Source organism: Gopherus evgoodei, chromosome 3, assembly GCF_007399415.2.
Source record: "Gopherus evgoodei ecotype Sinaloan lineage chromosome 3, rGopEvg1_v1.p, whole genome shotgun sequence".
Taxonomy (NCBI): domain Eukaryota; kingdom Metazoa; phylum Chordata; order Testudines; family Testudinidae; genus Gopherus; species Gopherus evgoodei.
This window is the reverse complement of record NC_044324.1, coordinates 169,662,306-169,677,803: the sequence shown is the minus strand read 5'-3', so window position 1 is coordinate 169,677,803 and position 15,498 is coordinate 169,662,306. Positions and strand designations below refer to the sequence as shown.

The window sequence follows — 15,498 nt, the reverse complement described above, 5'->3', positions numbered from 1 at the left end:
AAACCAGCTTCAGCCTGGCCCCCAGCTGAGGCTGCTTCCCCAACCAGCCCCACTTTTCCTTTCCTGCCACAGCCCTCTCCCTGGGCTGTTTTAAGCCTTTTAAGGCAGGAGCGGGTGACCCAGGGCTGGTGCAACCATTTAGGCGACCTAGGCGGTTGCCTAGGGCACTGGGATTTGGGATGCGCCACTTTCTTCGGCAGTGACCACGGCGGCCAGATCTTCGGCCACCCTGGTCACCACCGGCATTTAGGCGGAGAGAGCTGGGGCAGGGGAGGGCCGCCGGCAGCATGTAAGGGGAGGAGGAGGAGCAGCATGCAGGAGAACTCCCTGCCTCAGCTCACCCCTGCCACGCCGCCTCCCCGAGCACGCCGTGACTTCTTCACTTCTCCCACCTCCCAGGCTTGCGGCGCCTAAGCTAATTGGTGCCGCAAGCCTGGGAGGTGGGAGAAGTGAAGCAGCCACCGCGTGCTTGGGGAGGCGGGAGAAGTGAAGCAGCGACGGCGTGCTCAGGGTGCTCGTGCATGGAGCAGGGGTAAGCTGGGGTTGGGGGTGTGCCTCAGGGGAGAGGGTGGGGAACTGCCACAAGGGGGGGCACCTCAGAGCAGAGGGGGGAGCTGCCGCAGGGAAGGGGCACCTCAGGGCAGGGGCATGGGGGGGGGCGCAAGGTGGAAGTTTTGCCTAGGGCGCAAAACATCCTTGCACCGGGCCTGGGGTGACCACTGCGCTACACCACCTCTGCCCTGTGTTTAATGTAATAGCTATTGACAGCTTACCTTACTTATAGTGAAGACGCAGCAGGTGGACCCACGGGCTGGAGAAGGGGTGGCGCACAAAGCAGGCCTGGGGCACAGCATCGGATACTTGTGCACATGCATGAGCCCCACCAAAAGGGGGAGGGAGCTGGGGAGATGCAGGGCACAGGCCCCATCCCTACCTACTCCCTACAAACCCTCAGCAGCCCAGCCTTAACTGCATCCTCTCACCAAGCTGTGGGTACCATAGCAATGCCTTCAGAAAGCAACTCCTGGGCATGGTAAGTTGCTACGATAACAAGGCAGCTTCTTGAGGCACAATTAGCTATACCAAGCCCTGAGCCTCATGCAGCACTTTCTTCAAACTTTCTGGTGTTGCATTTCACTACTGGAGAGAGTGAGTCATGACATTTAAATCAAATCACAATTTGTTCTTAAAACTGCATATTTTTATCAAATTACATAAAAAATAATATGGAAAACGTATTTTGTAGCTTTTGGGAATTCTTGTTTAGGCTGAGCCTCACCTGTCTGGGCTGACGAGCTGGCCCTGGTATAAACTCGGGAGCCACCCATGAGCTGCCTCTCCAGTATGTAATTGCACACATTCATGCTTAAGCTCCCATCTGTGAATGTCATTTTAAATTCCACCTTGGACAGTACAGACTCTTTATATCCATTTTTACTAGTTATGTTGCTACTTGTATGAAAGATGGTAACATTTTAAATATATATTTAACACTAACCAAACTTAATATCTCTTTTATATGCAATCGCAGATATATTCATTTATTCATATATTCTCTCCCACTTGCTTACCATAGGCAGGTCTTTGAGAATCTGTATTCCATCTCCTGGACCCATGTGTGCTATGTGGTTAAAATTAGTTGGATTAGAAATTAATTTATTTCTCATTTCTGGATCTCGTAGCATCTCCCTGTAAGAGAAAATATTTAGTTTAGATATTTTATACATGACAAAGATGGACGTTAAAAAGATCAAATAAATATAGTTTCATTATTTGTTACTTTCAGATAGAAACTGCTATATTAAATATTTGGCCACATTAAACAGAAGGATAACCCTTGCTGATCTATCCCAGCCCCAGGCCTGGGGAGAGGGGGCAGGAAGAAAGGAATGTTGTTTTGCAGGCTAACAGCCCACACCCATGAGAATCAAAATAGTTACTGAGATTCAGAGACTGCACAACCAGTGTGAGCTGAGACAGTACTCAAGAAAAGATGCAGAAGCGGGCTCATTGGTGACTTGGTGCTGCAAAGATGGAGGCAGAGATGAAGGATAGAAGATAAAAGAAGAATTAGAAGAATACTGACTACCTTTCACATTCTATGGTCAGAATTACTTTAAGAGCTCTCCAAAAATGGCACAGATGCATTCACTTCAGAATTCAAAATAATTTGTTTAATAAAAGATAGAACCCCAAGCAACGTGGAAAAGATAAAGACAAGAACTATGTATTTTAGGCACCACCGCACAACTGTTGTTCCTTTTCTTAGAGCTGAACAGGAAGCAAAGTGGAAAGTCAACCATGTTTCCACTGGAAAAGTTGGTAGCGAACAAAAACATTTTTTTCTTCAGATGTGTTTTAACACAGTTGCTGGCAATCTTTTGTGGGCAAAAGGAACTCAGGTTGCTGAAATGGCCAGTAACATGAAAGTTAGGTTTGATGTGAACTCTAAAGATACTTCTGGACTATTTTGATTGACAGTCCTTTAAAGACATATATATTTCATATACACGTCTTGAAGCACCACCCTCCAGGTGACTTCTCAATGATTTAGAGAATGCTTATGACAGTTCCGTAAGACTCATCAGTTAAGTAATACATTTTAAAAGACAGATGCCTTAGAATACTGTTGAGGATAAGATGTTATTGCCCTAAACAATAAAAAGCAGAACCAGAGTCTGAAAGTAATTAATCCATATGCATAGTTAGCAATGTAATCTCCTTTTGTAAAATGTTTATTATAGATCTTTATATATACAGTATATGCACACACACACACATATATATGTATATACAGTATGTGGGGGCATGCATTCCAAATTACAGTAACTGTTTCACACAAATATTTTATTAAAAAAGGAATCAAAGTACTGAAATATTCAGTGCATATTAAAATCCAGACTAGTATTAATACAAATTATACATCAAGGATAAACACAATGGTGAAAAGACAAATGTCTGAAAACAACTCACTCTAACAAATGAAATACTACACTGACATCAGACAGACATTCCTTCAGGGCCTACACGCATGTACAGAAGACAAGTACAGGTTGAATACCGACCTCCTCTGCTGCATTCTCTCCTCCTCTGGTACTCTGAATGAATAACGACGCTTATTGGTGATGTTTCGAACCATTTGCTTCCGGCTGTTATCTGATGTCTCAGGAACTACCAGTTCATCTCCTTCTAGAATCAACATCAAAAATATCCAAGAGATTGCTTACTTGGTAATTTAATAAACCAGTTAGAACAAATAATTGTATTTAGTTTTTGTACCTAAATCACCTGACAGCTGCCCCATAAGAGAGCATAAAAAGCTAGTGGGTGTTCAGAAGCCCAAATAGGAAAACAGGAAGGTCATGAATAAATTAAAAAATCCTCAGTGGTGGATCAAAATATATTGGCTCTCTGGACACTCGGTCAACTCTAGTGTCACACTGGAGGATTCACCCCAGAAGTCACATCCTCTCAGGAAAAAACATAATCCAAGTTATGCCTGAGCAACCAGAAATACTATGAACAGAACAACAAAGCTTTTAAAAATGTAGTTTAATCAGTAATGGCCTGATTCTGCAACATTACAACTGAACAGTCCCACTGCAGTCTCAGTGATAAATATAACTTCATTTCCCCCCCACAAACAGAATACACAGCATGTTTAACCCATGCATATATATGCACGCTGAATATTTTCTAATATTGATTAGGTTGCAATTAAATGTGTGCCTTCTAGTGCAAGGGAGATCAACGTGTCATGAGTAGTGCATTTCCTTAACAGTTGGAGGCAGAAGGAAGTTCCTTGTGAAAATATGGAGTCTGTCACTGCCAGTAGAAATGTGCTGTGTGCACAACAGGGTACAGTATGGAAAAGAGTGTCCCAAGGCTTCATATTTCCTTGTTTTAAGAGTTTGGGGGCAATACAAACTGAAATCCTTTAAAAAGTAGTTTCTTTTTATGGAACACTAAACAAGTCAGTTTCACATCACCTTGTCCTTCCTTCAGGTTCCCCATTTCTTGGTTGTTTCATGTATTGGTCTTTCCTCATATGCTAATTTTTAAGGTCTTTAGGACAAGAACTGCCTTTATTACACATGTACCCTGTTTAGCACAGTGGGCCTTGATCAGGGCTTCTAGGTGCTACAGCAATGCAAATATTGATCAATAATTAAAATAACAACTGGGTAGAAATAGAAAGAAATTGCTTATTACCATAATCATTGGGGAAAAGTCTCCTATTCAGACTACCCAAAATATTTTTTTGTTTCAAACTCTCTTATACTGAATACTCTAAATGCATGGAGAAAATCTATTGTGTTACTCAATTTCAGTGCCTTTCTCACTTCATTTCTTGGCAAGTTCAGATAACCCTAATTTCCTACCAATAAAACATCTTTGGATTTATGGGGTATGTCATATGATAACAAGCTCTTCTCAATTTCACAGTAGAGCTGCAAATATGCTCCATTCTCAAAATACCTTTCTATCAATTCTTTCAATTAATGCACTGTGTAATAACAAAGAAAAGTCAATGCCCTTGAAAATCTACAAAATACAGAATTTATTTTCTCCACGCCAACAAAATCTACAAGGTTTCATCATACAACTTTATAGCAAAGAAGGCTAGAACAGCTCAAAAACATTCAGAAGGTCAGAGAAAGGATCTCAGGCCTCACACACTTAACTTTCTTTAGCAGACCTTGCTTAAAATCGCTAGAACATCATACTTCTGCCAAACATCTGGAAACTCAATGCAAGCTGCTTTTTCATTCATATCTTACTCCAAAGAGACTTTTTCTTATGAAACACTCCAATTCTGATATCTTTTGCCACAACTGTGGGAAAAGGGGAGACACCCCCCCCCCCCGCCATGTACTGGTCATGCCTAGTCATGTCCAAGTAGATTAACAGGTTCATAGATTTTCAGGTCAGAAGGGACCATCATGATTATCTAGCCTGACCTCCTGTGCATTGCAGACCACAGAACCTTGCCCATCCACTCCTGTAATAGACCCATAACCTGTGGCTGAGTTACTGAAGTCCTCAAAGCATGATGTAAAGACTTCAAGTTACAGAGAATCCATCTTTTACACTAGTTTAAACTGGCAAGTGACCCATGGACCCATGCTGCAGAGGAAGACAAAAACCTCCCAGGGTCTCTGCCAATCTGACCTGGGAGAAAATTCCTTCCCAACCCAAAATATGGTGATCAGGTGGACTATGAGCATGTGGGTAAGACCCACCAGCCAGACACCTGGGAAAGAATTCTCAGTAGTAACTCAGAACCCTACCTATCAAGTGTCCCATCACTGGCCATTAGAGATATTTGTTGCTAACAGTGGCAGATTGGCTATATGCCATTGTGGGAAGTCCCATCATACCATCCCCTCCATAAACTTCTCAAGATCAGTCTTGAAGCCAGTTAGGTTTTTTTCCCCTACTGCCCCCCTTGGAAGGCTGTTCTAGAACTTCTCTAATCGTGGAAACCTTCATCTAATATCAAGCCCAAACTTGTTGATGGCCAGTTTATACCATTTGTTCCTGTGTCCACACTGGCACTTACCTTAAATAACCCCTCTCCCTCCCTGGTATTTCTCTCTTTCATGTATTTATACAGAACAATTATATCTGCGCTCAGCCTTCTTTTTGTTAGGCTAAACAAGCCAAGTTCTTTAAGCCTCCTCTCATAAGGCAGTTTTTCATTCCTTGGATGATCCTAGTAGCCTCTCTCTGCAACTGACCAGTTTGAATTCATCTTTCTTAAGCATGGGAGACCAGAATTGCCCATAGTATTCCAGATGAGGTCTCACCAGTGCCTTGTATAATGGTACTAACACTTCCCTGTCTCTACTGGAAACACTTTGCTTGATGCATCCTCAGTCTGCATTAGCCTTTTTCACAGCTTCATCACATTGGTGGCTCATAATCATCCTGTGATGAACCAATATACCCAGGTCATCCTGTGATGAACCAATATACCCAGGTCTTTCTCCTCCTCTGTCACTTTCTTCTGATAATTCCTAGCTTATACTAAAAAAATTTCTTGTTAGTCCCTCAGTTAGTCCCCTTACACTTTACACTATTAATTTCATCCCATTTTTATTACTCCAGTGTTCAAAGTCATCCAGATCTTCTTGTACGATATTCTGGTCCTCCTCAGCTTTCAAACAAAGCTAAAACTGCTTTTTTGGTTTTGAACATATGGAGCCTACAGACACGTACTATGCATGAATTCATCCAATACCAACTGCACACTACCATATTAAGTTTTGCATGTAACTTTGCATATAACTCCTTCTTTCCTTAAGATTAAAGGCTGGTTTTATAAAGCATGGTCTATACTAGTAATGAAAAAAAAATTACAAATCTTAAAGGAGATAAACTTGCAGAATACATACTGCTTGGCAACCTTTTATGGCATATGCTGAGATGTGTAAAGGAGCAAAAAACCTGTTTCGCTCACTTCTCTACGGGGTAGTTTAGCTCCTGATCTAACTCCCAACCCTCATTTAGATCTGCAAATTCTCTGTACATACTCTCACGTATTGTTCCTCTCTACCACTTCTATCCTACTTAGAGTAATTTGCTAGCCAATAACTGGATCTCAATAGAAACTTAACTCTCTCTCTAGAAAACTATATTACTGTTAGTTTAACTTTTAGAGGCCACTGGTGGCTTTTTGGGTGTACAGTTATGAACTTACATACCACTGCAATCATTCTGTTTATTCCACCTCTTGTGCATTTATATTTTTATACTCACAACAGTAAAATTATTTACTTAAGCTAGTTATTCTCTTTTCTCTCTATGGATCCATTTTATATATTTAACTGTAAAATCTGATTATGATACTATTGTAACTATTGTTACTATTAATGTAGCATTTGCCACATTCTATTAATTTTCCAATAAAAAGAAAATTAGAAAAAATCCTCACACACCAACAGTAAAAGTACTTTAAAGTAAAAATAAAAACAAAAAATGTGTCTGAAACTTATATTTACCGAAGAAAGAAACACAAAAAGATGTCATAGCAATGTGCTATAAAGAAGCATAAGAAATTGTCAATATTTCAAAGCCAACTCTTTGGCACACAAATGCAGATGGCTTTTGTCAGTATGTTATGAAGAATGGTACTGCACTGCTTTCTGACACTAATAGGTTCTGAGTCGCAGGGTACTGTTTTTGGGGTGGAAGGGGAGGGGTTTGAATATGTGTAAAAATGATTTTAAGCCAGAATTAGAGAGAACCTCATGGAAGCCTAAATTTTCCCTATTGTATTTTTAGAAATCATTTTTTGGAGGGAACGGATTCTGGATTTTAACAGTTTTTTAGTTACTCTAATCCTCTACTTTATCATCAATAAATTAAAGACCATAACTAGGATCGTGGCATTGTCATCTGAACACACCAATATACAAGAACCAAATTTTGAGGTAAAATATAGTCACGGATTTTCCAAACATTTAAGGTGATGAACCTGGTCTTTTGGTGGGCTCTAACCTCTTATTTTCTAAAGTTAAGTTTAAAAACATCATACTCTTCATTGCAAGTTTGAAAAGAGAAAAAGGTTCACTCTAACTAAAGTCGGCTTTTATACCTCTCCAAATCATTGTGGTATCTCAGTGCCTGGTTTGCTTCCAAGTTAATAAATACAGATAGGTTTGAAATATAATAATCCACAACTCAAATCTCCAGGTCACGCTGGCAAGGTGCTATTTCAAAAGAAGCAATAGCAGTAGTAAAACCTGCTCTCTCTTACTTACCTGCCATCTTATTTTTGAAATATATCAATCTAATTGTCTCCAGTCCTAAAAGGTTTAATGATCCTTCTGTATTCAATGGTCGTACCTGAAACAATTGAAAACAAATATTTGAATAATAAATCATATTTGTATAGTGCCTCTCATCTTGAAAGATCCCAAAAAGCATTACAAACTGTATTAAGCAAGCATTACTGAGATACAGCCACCTTAGAGGTGGACTGGGGGGAGCCAACTGATGCAGAGTATACAGCACAACAGTAGCATAGAAGAAATTTTGGCCAATGGTGCATGGGAAATCTCTGCTCTGGTAAGGAATGACAATGCATCTTTGATCACCCAATACAGAAACAATCCTGGTTTTTAAGGCTTTATCTAAGTAACCTGCCCACAGTAAAGTGCATAAAACAATTTATTTAACCAAATGAAGGGCTAAAGTCCCAGGATTCAAACATATTGTTCTGCAATGAGTCTAGTTTTTTTCAGACCTTAAGCACAGAGAGCACCAGGGTATTAGCATCATGTCTTGATGATGCTTTTGCAACTTGATGATATTCTGTGGCAGTGTCATGACACAGATTTTTGCAGTTTCACATTTCAAAAGATGAAAACCATTTCTCACTATATTTAGACTGTATATTCTATTCAAAAATAAAATCTTTCTATCAAATCACCATCTTTGAGTCTCCTACATGCAGCAGCTCCCATCTTGCTGAAAAGTGGCTTCATTTGTTACAATAACATTCTGTGTTTACCAGTAATCAAAGATTATAAATTTCACCTTGATAAGCAGGAATGAAATGTTTTGGCTGCTTAAAACTGGAGCAACACACTGGTCAATCAAGTGCAATGTGTGACAAACAGTTTTCAACTCTTGAACATTTGAATGCAGAAAAATACAGTATTTAGTAATGAAGTGACAGTTTTCTCCCAGCAAAAATATTTTCTTTGCTGTGTTACGTTATATTTTTGCAATGAAAATATTTCCTCCTTATCACTGATGTAGGACCAGTGCTCCAAAAAGCATTTTAACTCTACTAGTATTTGTGCTGGTCCCACCAAAGTGTTTCCAACCATAGCTGATTTATAACATCCTGAAATTCCAAGCGGGGCAAGACTTGTTCAGATCTTTTTGATCTGTAACATCTATTAGGTTATGGCAATAACACAGAAATAATCGGTTTCTATGACATTAATATTTATAATAAAACCAACAAATGCAAAAGACTTTCCTGGGTATTGATTCACCATCATTATCTGCCATGATGAAACTGTTGCCAAAGCAGACAGCAGGTGAAGGTGCACATTAATCTTTCTATTAGCAGCTCTTTTCAGTTCAAGTATATTCGTTAATGATGTCCCATATCCCAGCTGCTATCAACTTTTTAGACACATTTGTTAGGAGTATTATAGCCTGGCCAAACTGCTTTGCTGCCCAAGGCTAGTTACCTTCTTAAGTGGAATAGTCTGAATCCATTCCATGGAGTTCACATCAAAGATATCGACCGCATTTTCACTGTATACTGAGAGGTATGGTGCATTGTAACCTGAGAGGGAAGGATTAAATACACTATCATATGCAGTTAGCCAACACAGGATTCATAGCATAGACTTTCTTAAGGATAGTTTAACTGCATTCAATGAAATATACTCCAAGTATTACTGATACTTCTGAGAACACTGGGCTAGCTTCCAATTCTAGAGAAGGAGAAGCCATCTCTATTGTTAAGGATGCAACTGACTTTCATCACAAAACTGTATTTTGACAGCCCTATAACATGTGCTTAGAAAGTCTGATTGACCTCAAAACTGACGTAAGATTTACTTTGAAGGCAAAGGAGAATGATTAATTTTCTTAAGACTCTGCAGAAACAAACTATTTTGAGCTATAAATCATTAACTATTATTCTGATTTGAAAAATTAATTTTTGTTTAATGGTTCTCTCTATCTTTTTATGGAACTCTTAATTATTCATTTCCTTGCTTTTAAGAGTGTAGGTTTTGTAAATGAAATGATGTGGCAGACAAGTACACAGTAATCTTTAGTGGATTTTGAAACCAAGCTGTTCATTTCTGGAACTCTATACTGAACAGCAATTGGAACCAGGAACTGAGAAGACAGTCCTCACATTTCCCCTGGTTTTGATTTTCATTTCCTATTTTCTAGATTTGAATGATTTCTAGAATTTACTGCTGGTGAAATGTGCAAGATTGACAGCTCTAGAGAGTTAAGTACTCCATTCATCCACAGATCAGATACAGCATAGAAGAAATAGTCACTGCCTCTCTAATGTGCCTCCACTTAGTTCTGCTGGGACTAAATCTAACCGTGATCCGTATCAACAAGATTTGGCCTTTCTGCTGAATTTACTATTGAAAGTTTCAATTTGTGATGATTGTGATAGTGGTTTCTGAGACTGGATGTTGGAATTAGAACACCCACCTGCTTCACATAGGCAACCAAAAAGTCTTAAAAATGGTAATGACCACATTGGGTAGTCTTTGAACTTGTGGCCTATTAGTGAAAATCTCAGTCCTTTGCATAGGCAGTGCACATTTCTCTTTGTTTTGACACATTCATTTTAAGGCCCTAAGATAGCTGTCTCCATCCTTTTGAATGCTGACAGTTTTCCCTTTGGATCCTATCAATGCTTCTCCTTCAGCAGCCAAAAAGGGCTACACTCATGCAATGTGAAACCCTCCTTTCCCAGAGGCTGAGTATGCTGCTTTCACAGCAAAGAAAGAATTTCAATTTTATTAAAAAACCAAAAAACCAACAAAATCCAATTGGAAATATAATACCAGGTTTATTAACTTGAAAATTTTAGGACTTCTGTATATTTTAAACTAATTTTAAAATGAATGCAGACAGTCTTTTAAAGGCATAAGAAAAGCATGATATGATTTTATTTTGTTCTTTTACTCTTGTAGACTGAGAGTCATGTTCTTGAAAAATGTGCAATAAATATTTGAGAGAGAACTTCTTGGAATAAGAAATCTTGGCATGTTTTGATAAGGAAGATGATTTTTTCTTAAACTCATGGCATGTATGGTCAATACCACCTGTTTGCCAGAATTCTTTTCTTTTCTTTCCTTTTTTTTTTTTTTTGGAGGGAGAAGGCGAAGAGAAGAGGAGTTGGGTGGGGAGAAAAAGGAGAAAATGGAGATGATGGAGGAAAAGAGTGAAAAGCAATGAAAAGCAACAATATTAGAGACAGGTATGAACCAAACAACCAGAACTGAATGGCTCTGACAGCTCCAGACGTTAACCAAAATGTTCACTTTTGGAGGCCTAAATTCAGGCTCCTAAATAAAATGACATTTTTTAAAAGTGTTGAACGCATGAAAATCCCATGAATCTCAGAAGGAGTAAATGGGTCTCAAACACTCTGAATATCAGGCTACTTATTTAGATGGTTTTAGGTATTCAAGTTTGAAAATCCTGAGTCTCTACCGTTCTCTCACTAACAGCAGCATAAGTCAGTTACATAAGTGTAAAACTAGGCCCTCTGAAGAGATTTTGAGACTCAGGCACAATTTTAGGTAATTCATTCATAAAGTGCCGCCCTGTGAGTGCACCTGGGACATTGCACATGCAGTTCAAATACAAAGGGTAGTAACTGATAATTATATACACACACAAACATGATATTAATACAGAGAGACACTTACAGCAAGAGGATGGTGTTGCAGGCCACATCAATTCCTGTTGTCTAGATCTTCGGCCCTGACAGTCAACATAAACCCCAACGCTGCTAAAACACAGCAGATATTCTTTATTTGAGATTTCGACTGCGCAGATGGCATCAGTTGGCTGCTGTGCAATAAATGATAGGGTGTGGTCATCTGGGTGGAGCAAACTGTACGGGTTCCCTTCTCCATGCAAGGGGTATTTTAGGAATCCTGACTGGTAACCCACACAGAGCCGCTCACTGAAGACAGACATCCACTGGACATTTCCCAGGACTTGGATCTCCTTCATCTTTTTGTGACGCGTTTTGCTCTGATTCAGTTCATAACACAGGACCTGTCTTTTCATAGCCACACATAGGCAAGTCAGGGCTCCATGGCGTACCTGTCCAGAAACTATGGTCTGGCAGCCTTTTGTCTCTGCCAGCTTATAAAACTCAGTCTCTCTTCCATCCAGGGCTGCCATAGGGAAAAGCCGTACATGACGGTTTCGTCCTGAGATCACTGCAATGAGCTGTACATTAGGGATGAGCTCAATCTGATGAACTTTCTTATTGTCACCAACACGAATAATCTCTACAAAACAAAAATCTGAAGTAAATCTATCTTAAAATGCATTCTGGTTACAAAAAATTAGTTCAAAAATGGTTAATTTAAAGGGGAATAGCAAAGAAAACTCTTTACTGCTTTCTTAGGACATATAGACACTGTCTCAAAATTACAACACTAAGACCATTTTTCCACTTGTTTTTATATTAGAAATACTAGGTCCTAATTTTCCCCTTCCTCTGCTTGAGGACCTGAGTAGTGACCTCAGTCAAATACACCTCTATCTCGATATAACGCTGTCCTCGGGAGCCAAAAAATCTTAACCGCGTTGTCAGTGAAACCGCGTTATATTGAACTTGCTTTGATCCACCAGAGTGCAGCCCCGCCTCCCTGGAGCACTGCTTTACTGCGTTATATCGGGTTGCATTATATTGGGGTAGAGGTGTACGCTGCTCTTCCTCTCACCAGCTATGTGAGGGAGGAGAAGTGGATTTTTCTTGCAAATCAATGAAAGCAAATTCTATGTGAAAACCGTTAATTTAAAAAATGCCTACAGTCAGAAAAGTGACTACGTAAAAATATTTACTCAACAAGTAGGTCTGCACCATTGTGGTGGGTTTACTTACTTTACAGAATTTACAAATTTTTATTTCTGTTACATCTGCAGAGACCATGCTGCTTAATGCAACAAAATCTTGCAAATATAGCAAAAAAGCTACATTTCAATCGCAGAATCTTTATTACCGGCAGTGATGCCAGAGGCAGAAACAACACAGAATAGCTTGGTTATCTGCTCCCACGTGGAAGCTACACAGCTGGCAGTTATTAAAATCATCTTTGAAACTGCAAACTTAGAAAACTGAATCTAGAAGATACTAAAAGAGAACAAAGTTTAGAGTCCTTTTTCTGACTACTCAAACTGAACAAGAGTATAATTAGTACAATTCATTATATCTTACCATCCTTGGTGACATGCACAACAAACAACCCTTCTTCATTGCCCAGAGCAATTCTTTCATGATCTATGATAGAAAATAAATAAATAAAACAAAAACAAAAAGGTGAGGCATTTCTCTTTGGTCACTTATAGAAAATCATAAAATTCTAGGACTAGAAGGGACCCCAAGAGATCATCTAGTCCAGTCTCCGGCACTGGGGCAGAACTAAGCATTATCTAGTATTACCCGACAGGTGTTTGTCTAGCCTGTTTTTAAAAACCTCCAGTGTTGGAGATTCCACAACCTGCCTAGGTAATTTGTTCCAGTGCTTAACCACTCTTATAGTTAGGAAGTTTTTCCTGATATCTAACCTAAATCTCCCTTGCAGCAATTTAAGCCCATTGCTTCTTGTCCTGTCCTCAGTGGATAAGGAAAACACCCCCCCTCTTTATAACAACCTTTTACATATTTGAAGACTGTGATCATGTGCCCCCTCAGTCTGCTTTTCTCCAGACTAAACAAATTATTTTTTCAACTTTTCCTTGTATGTCATGTCTTCTAGACCTTTAATAATTTTTGTTGTTCTTCTCTAGACTTTCTCTAATTTGTCCACATCTTTCCCGAAGTGTGGTGTCCAGAATTGGACACAGTACTCCAGCTGAGGCCTTATCAACGCTGAGTAGAGTGGAAGAATTACTTGTGTCTTGCTAACACCACTCCTGCTATTACAGCCTTTTAATACTTTTTTTTGCAACAGTTTTACATTGTTGACTCATATTTAATTTGCAGTTCTCCTTCCTAGGCAGTCATTTCCCATTCTGTATTTGTGCAACCGATTATTCTTTCTTGTAATAATTGGAGATATACCTATCTCCTAGAACTGGAAAGGTCATTGAGTCCAGCCCCCTGACTTCACTTGCAGGACCAAGTACTGATTTTTGCCCCAGATCCTTAAGTGGCCCCCCTCAAGGACTGAGCTTACAACCCTGTGTTTAGCAGGCCAATGTTCAAACCACTGAGCTATCCCTCCCCCCTAAGGTGTAGTACTTTGCATTTGGCCTTATTGAATTGCATCCTATTTATTTCATATCACATCTCTAGTTTGTCAAGATAATTTTGAATTCTAATCCTATCTTCCAAAACCAAAACAATTATATGAAGATAAAATGCACTGGTAGCCTCCCTTTTTATTTCTTTCATAGTAAAGCTGAAAGAAATATGACAGCCTTTTTCTATTTCTCATGCTAGTAGATATGTCACTATGTAACATCGTACATAACTGTTCAGAGCACTTAAGCACAGTACCGACTTTCTAGTAAACAAATAAAACATCAAATTTACATAATCAAACTACAGCTGCTGTGTATTAGTATGTAATAGATCCAGACTGAGTCTCTGTCTTAGGTTCTTAATTACAGAGGACAAGAGTGCTAATGGAAGCTGTATCTTCAGTCCTGAGATGATAAAGTGGTGAAGGAAGTTCTGTATCTCTCACTCTGTAGTGCTACTTTTGGATAGTTAAGGAGCTGTGTTCACAGAATACAATGTAAATCATGCCCACTCTTTAGCCACAAGGATGTTAGTTATGAAATAGGGTGGGGGGAATGCTCTTAAGGAAATTCTCAGAAACACTGAGCATCCTACCAACTTCCCCATAGCACCATCCATACTGCCATATGGCATAAAATGCTCAACAAATGTTATTCAGTAGCCAATAGAGAGGGTAATTTAACTCATTGTTTGGGTAATTCTTCTATCCAAACTATATTTCACGCTGATGTTTAACTCAAGATTACTTTTGTGCTGAATTGCATACATTAGGGTCCAGAGTCTGAGCAGGCCTCCTGAAGGGCCAAATCCTAATGTTCTAACCCACTTTTCCTTAGTCCGCTTTACTCTGGAAAATTCCCAATTGTTTAATAGATTTTGCTGGAAAGTTGCCTGAGTAAAAACTGAGTAAGGAAGTCTCAGGATTTAGCTTCAATTGCATGAATGAGATTTACAAGCACCACTATTTTGAATGGGTAAATCCGTTATTTGCACACGTGGCTTTTGCTCATGCAAATACTTGTTTTGCGTGTGCAAAACCAAGTTAATGAATGTTGAGGGGCACAATTAATAATAAACACAATAAATGGAAATTAATTATTTGGATCTAGAATCTAAAATTTTATTGACATTTCTGTTTAAGTAAAGTGTATGAACATCTATCTTGGAATAGCAGAAGTCATATACAGAAGCTTTACTTTTCTTAAATTTTCAGAGAGTGAGAGAAAACAAAGGCACTGAATTTATCTATCTCTCTATATATAGATTGTCATAGGTAGGATCTGAACTCAGCCCTCCATGGTAGAATGCAACCTTAACACAGCACCTTAAACCTTTTGGCTCCCCTCATTTATAAATGAGCTTGCTCTACATTTTAAAAAAAGATCTAGATGTATATTTATGGCTCATCATAATTTCCTGGGAAAGGGCTTTGTTGCACTGCCTAGGAAGAAAGGAGAGTGCAGAAAGTGTTAATATCATGACTGTGTCCAGTAACACCCAAGAAGTGT

At 39.2% G+C, this 15,498-nt stretch overlaps 1 protein-coding gene across 1 annotated transcript in view; it reads right to left on the bottom strand.

Annotated features, from left to right (window-relative positions):
- Positions 1 to 15,498, bottom strand: part of CDC42BPA (CDC42 binding protein kinase alpha) — a 370,767-nt gene that overhangs the window by 25,516 nt on the left and 329,753 nt on the right. Inside the window, 6 exon segments of the mRNA XM_030557374.1 lie at positions 1,572 to 1,689; positions 3,066 to 3,189; positions 7,767 to 7,851; positions 9,213 to 9,310; positions 11,436 to 12,029; positions 12,962 to 13,024. Of these exon segments, the coding sequence (XP_030413234.1) occupies positions 1,572 to 1,689; positions 3,066 to 3,189; positions 7,767 to 7,851; positions 9,213 to 9,310; positions 11,436 to 12,029; positions 12,962 to 13,024 (1,082 nt within the window).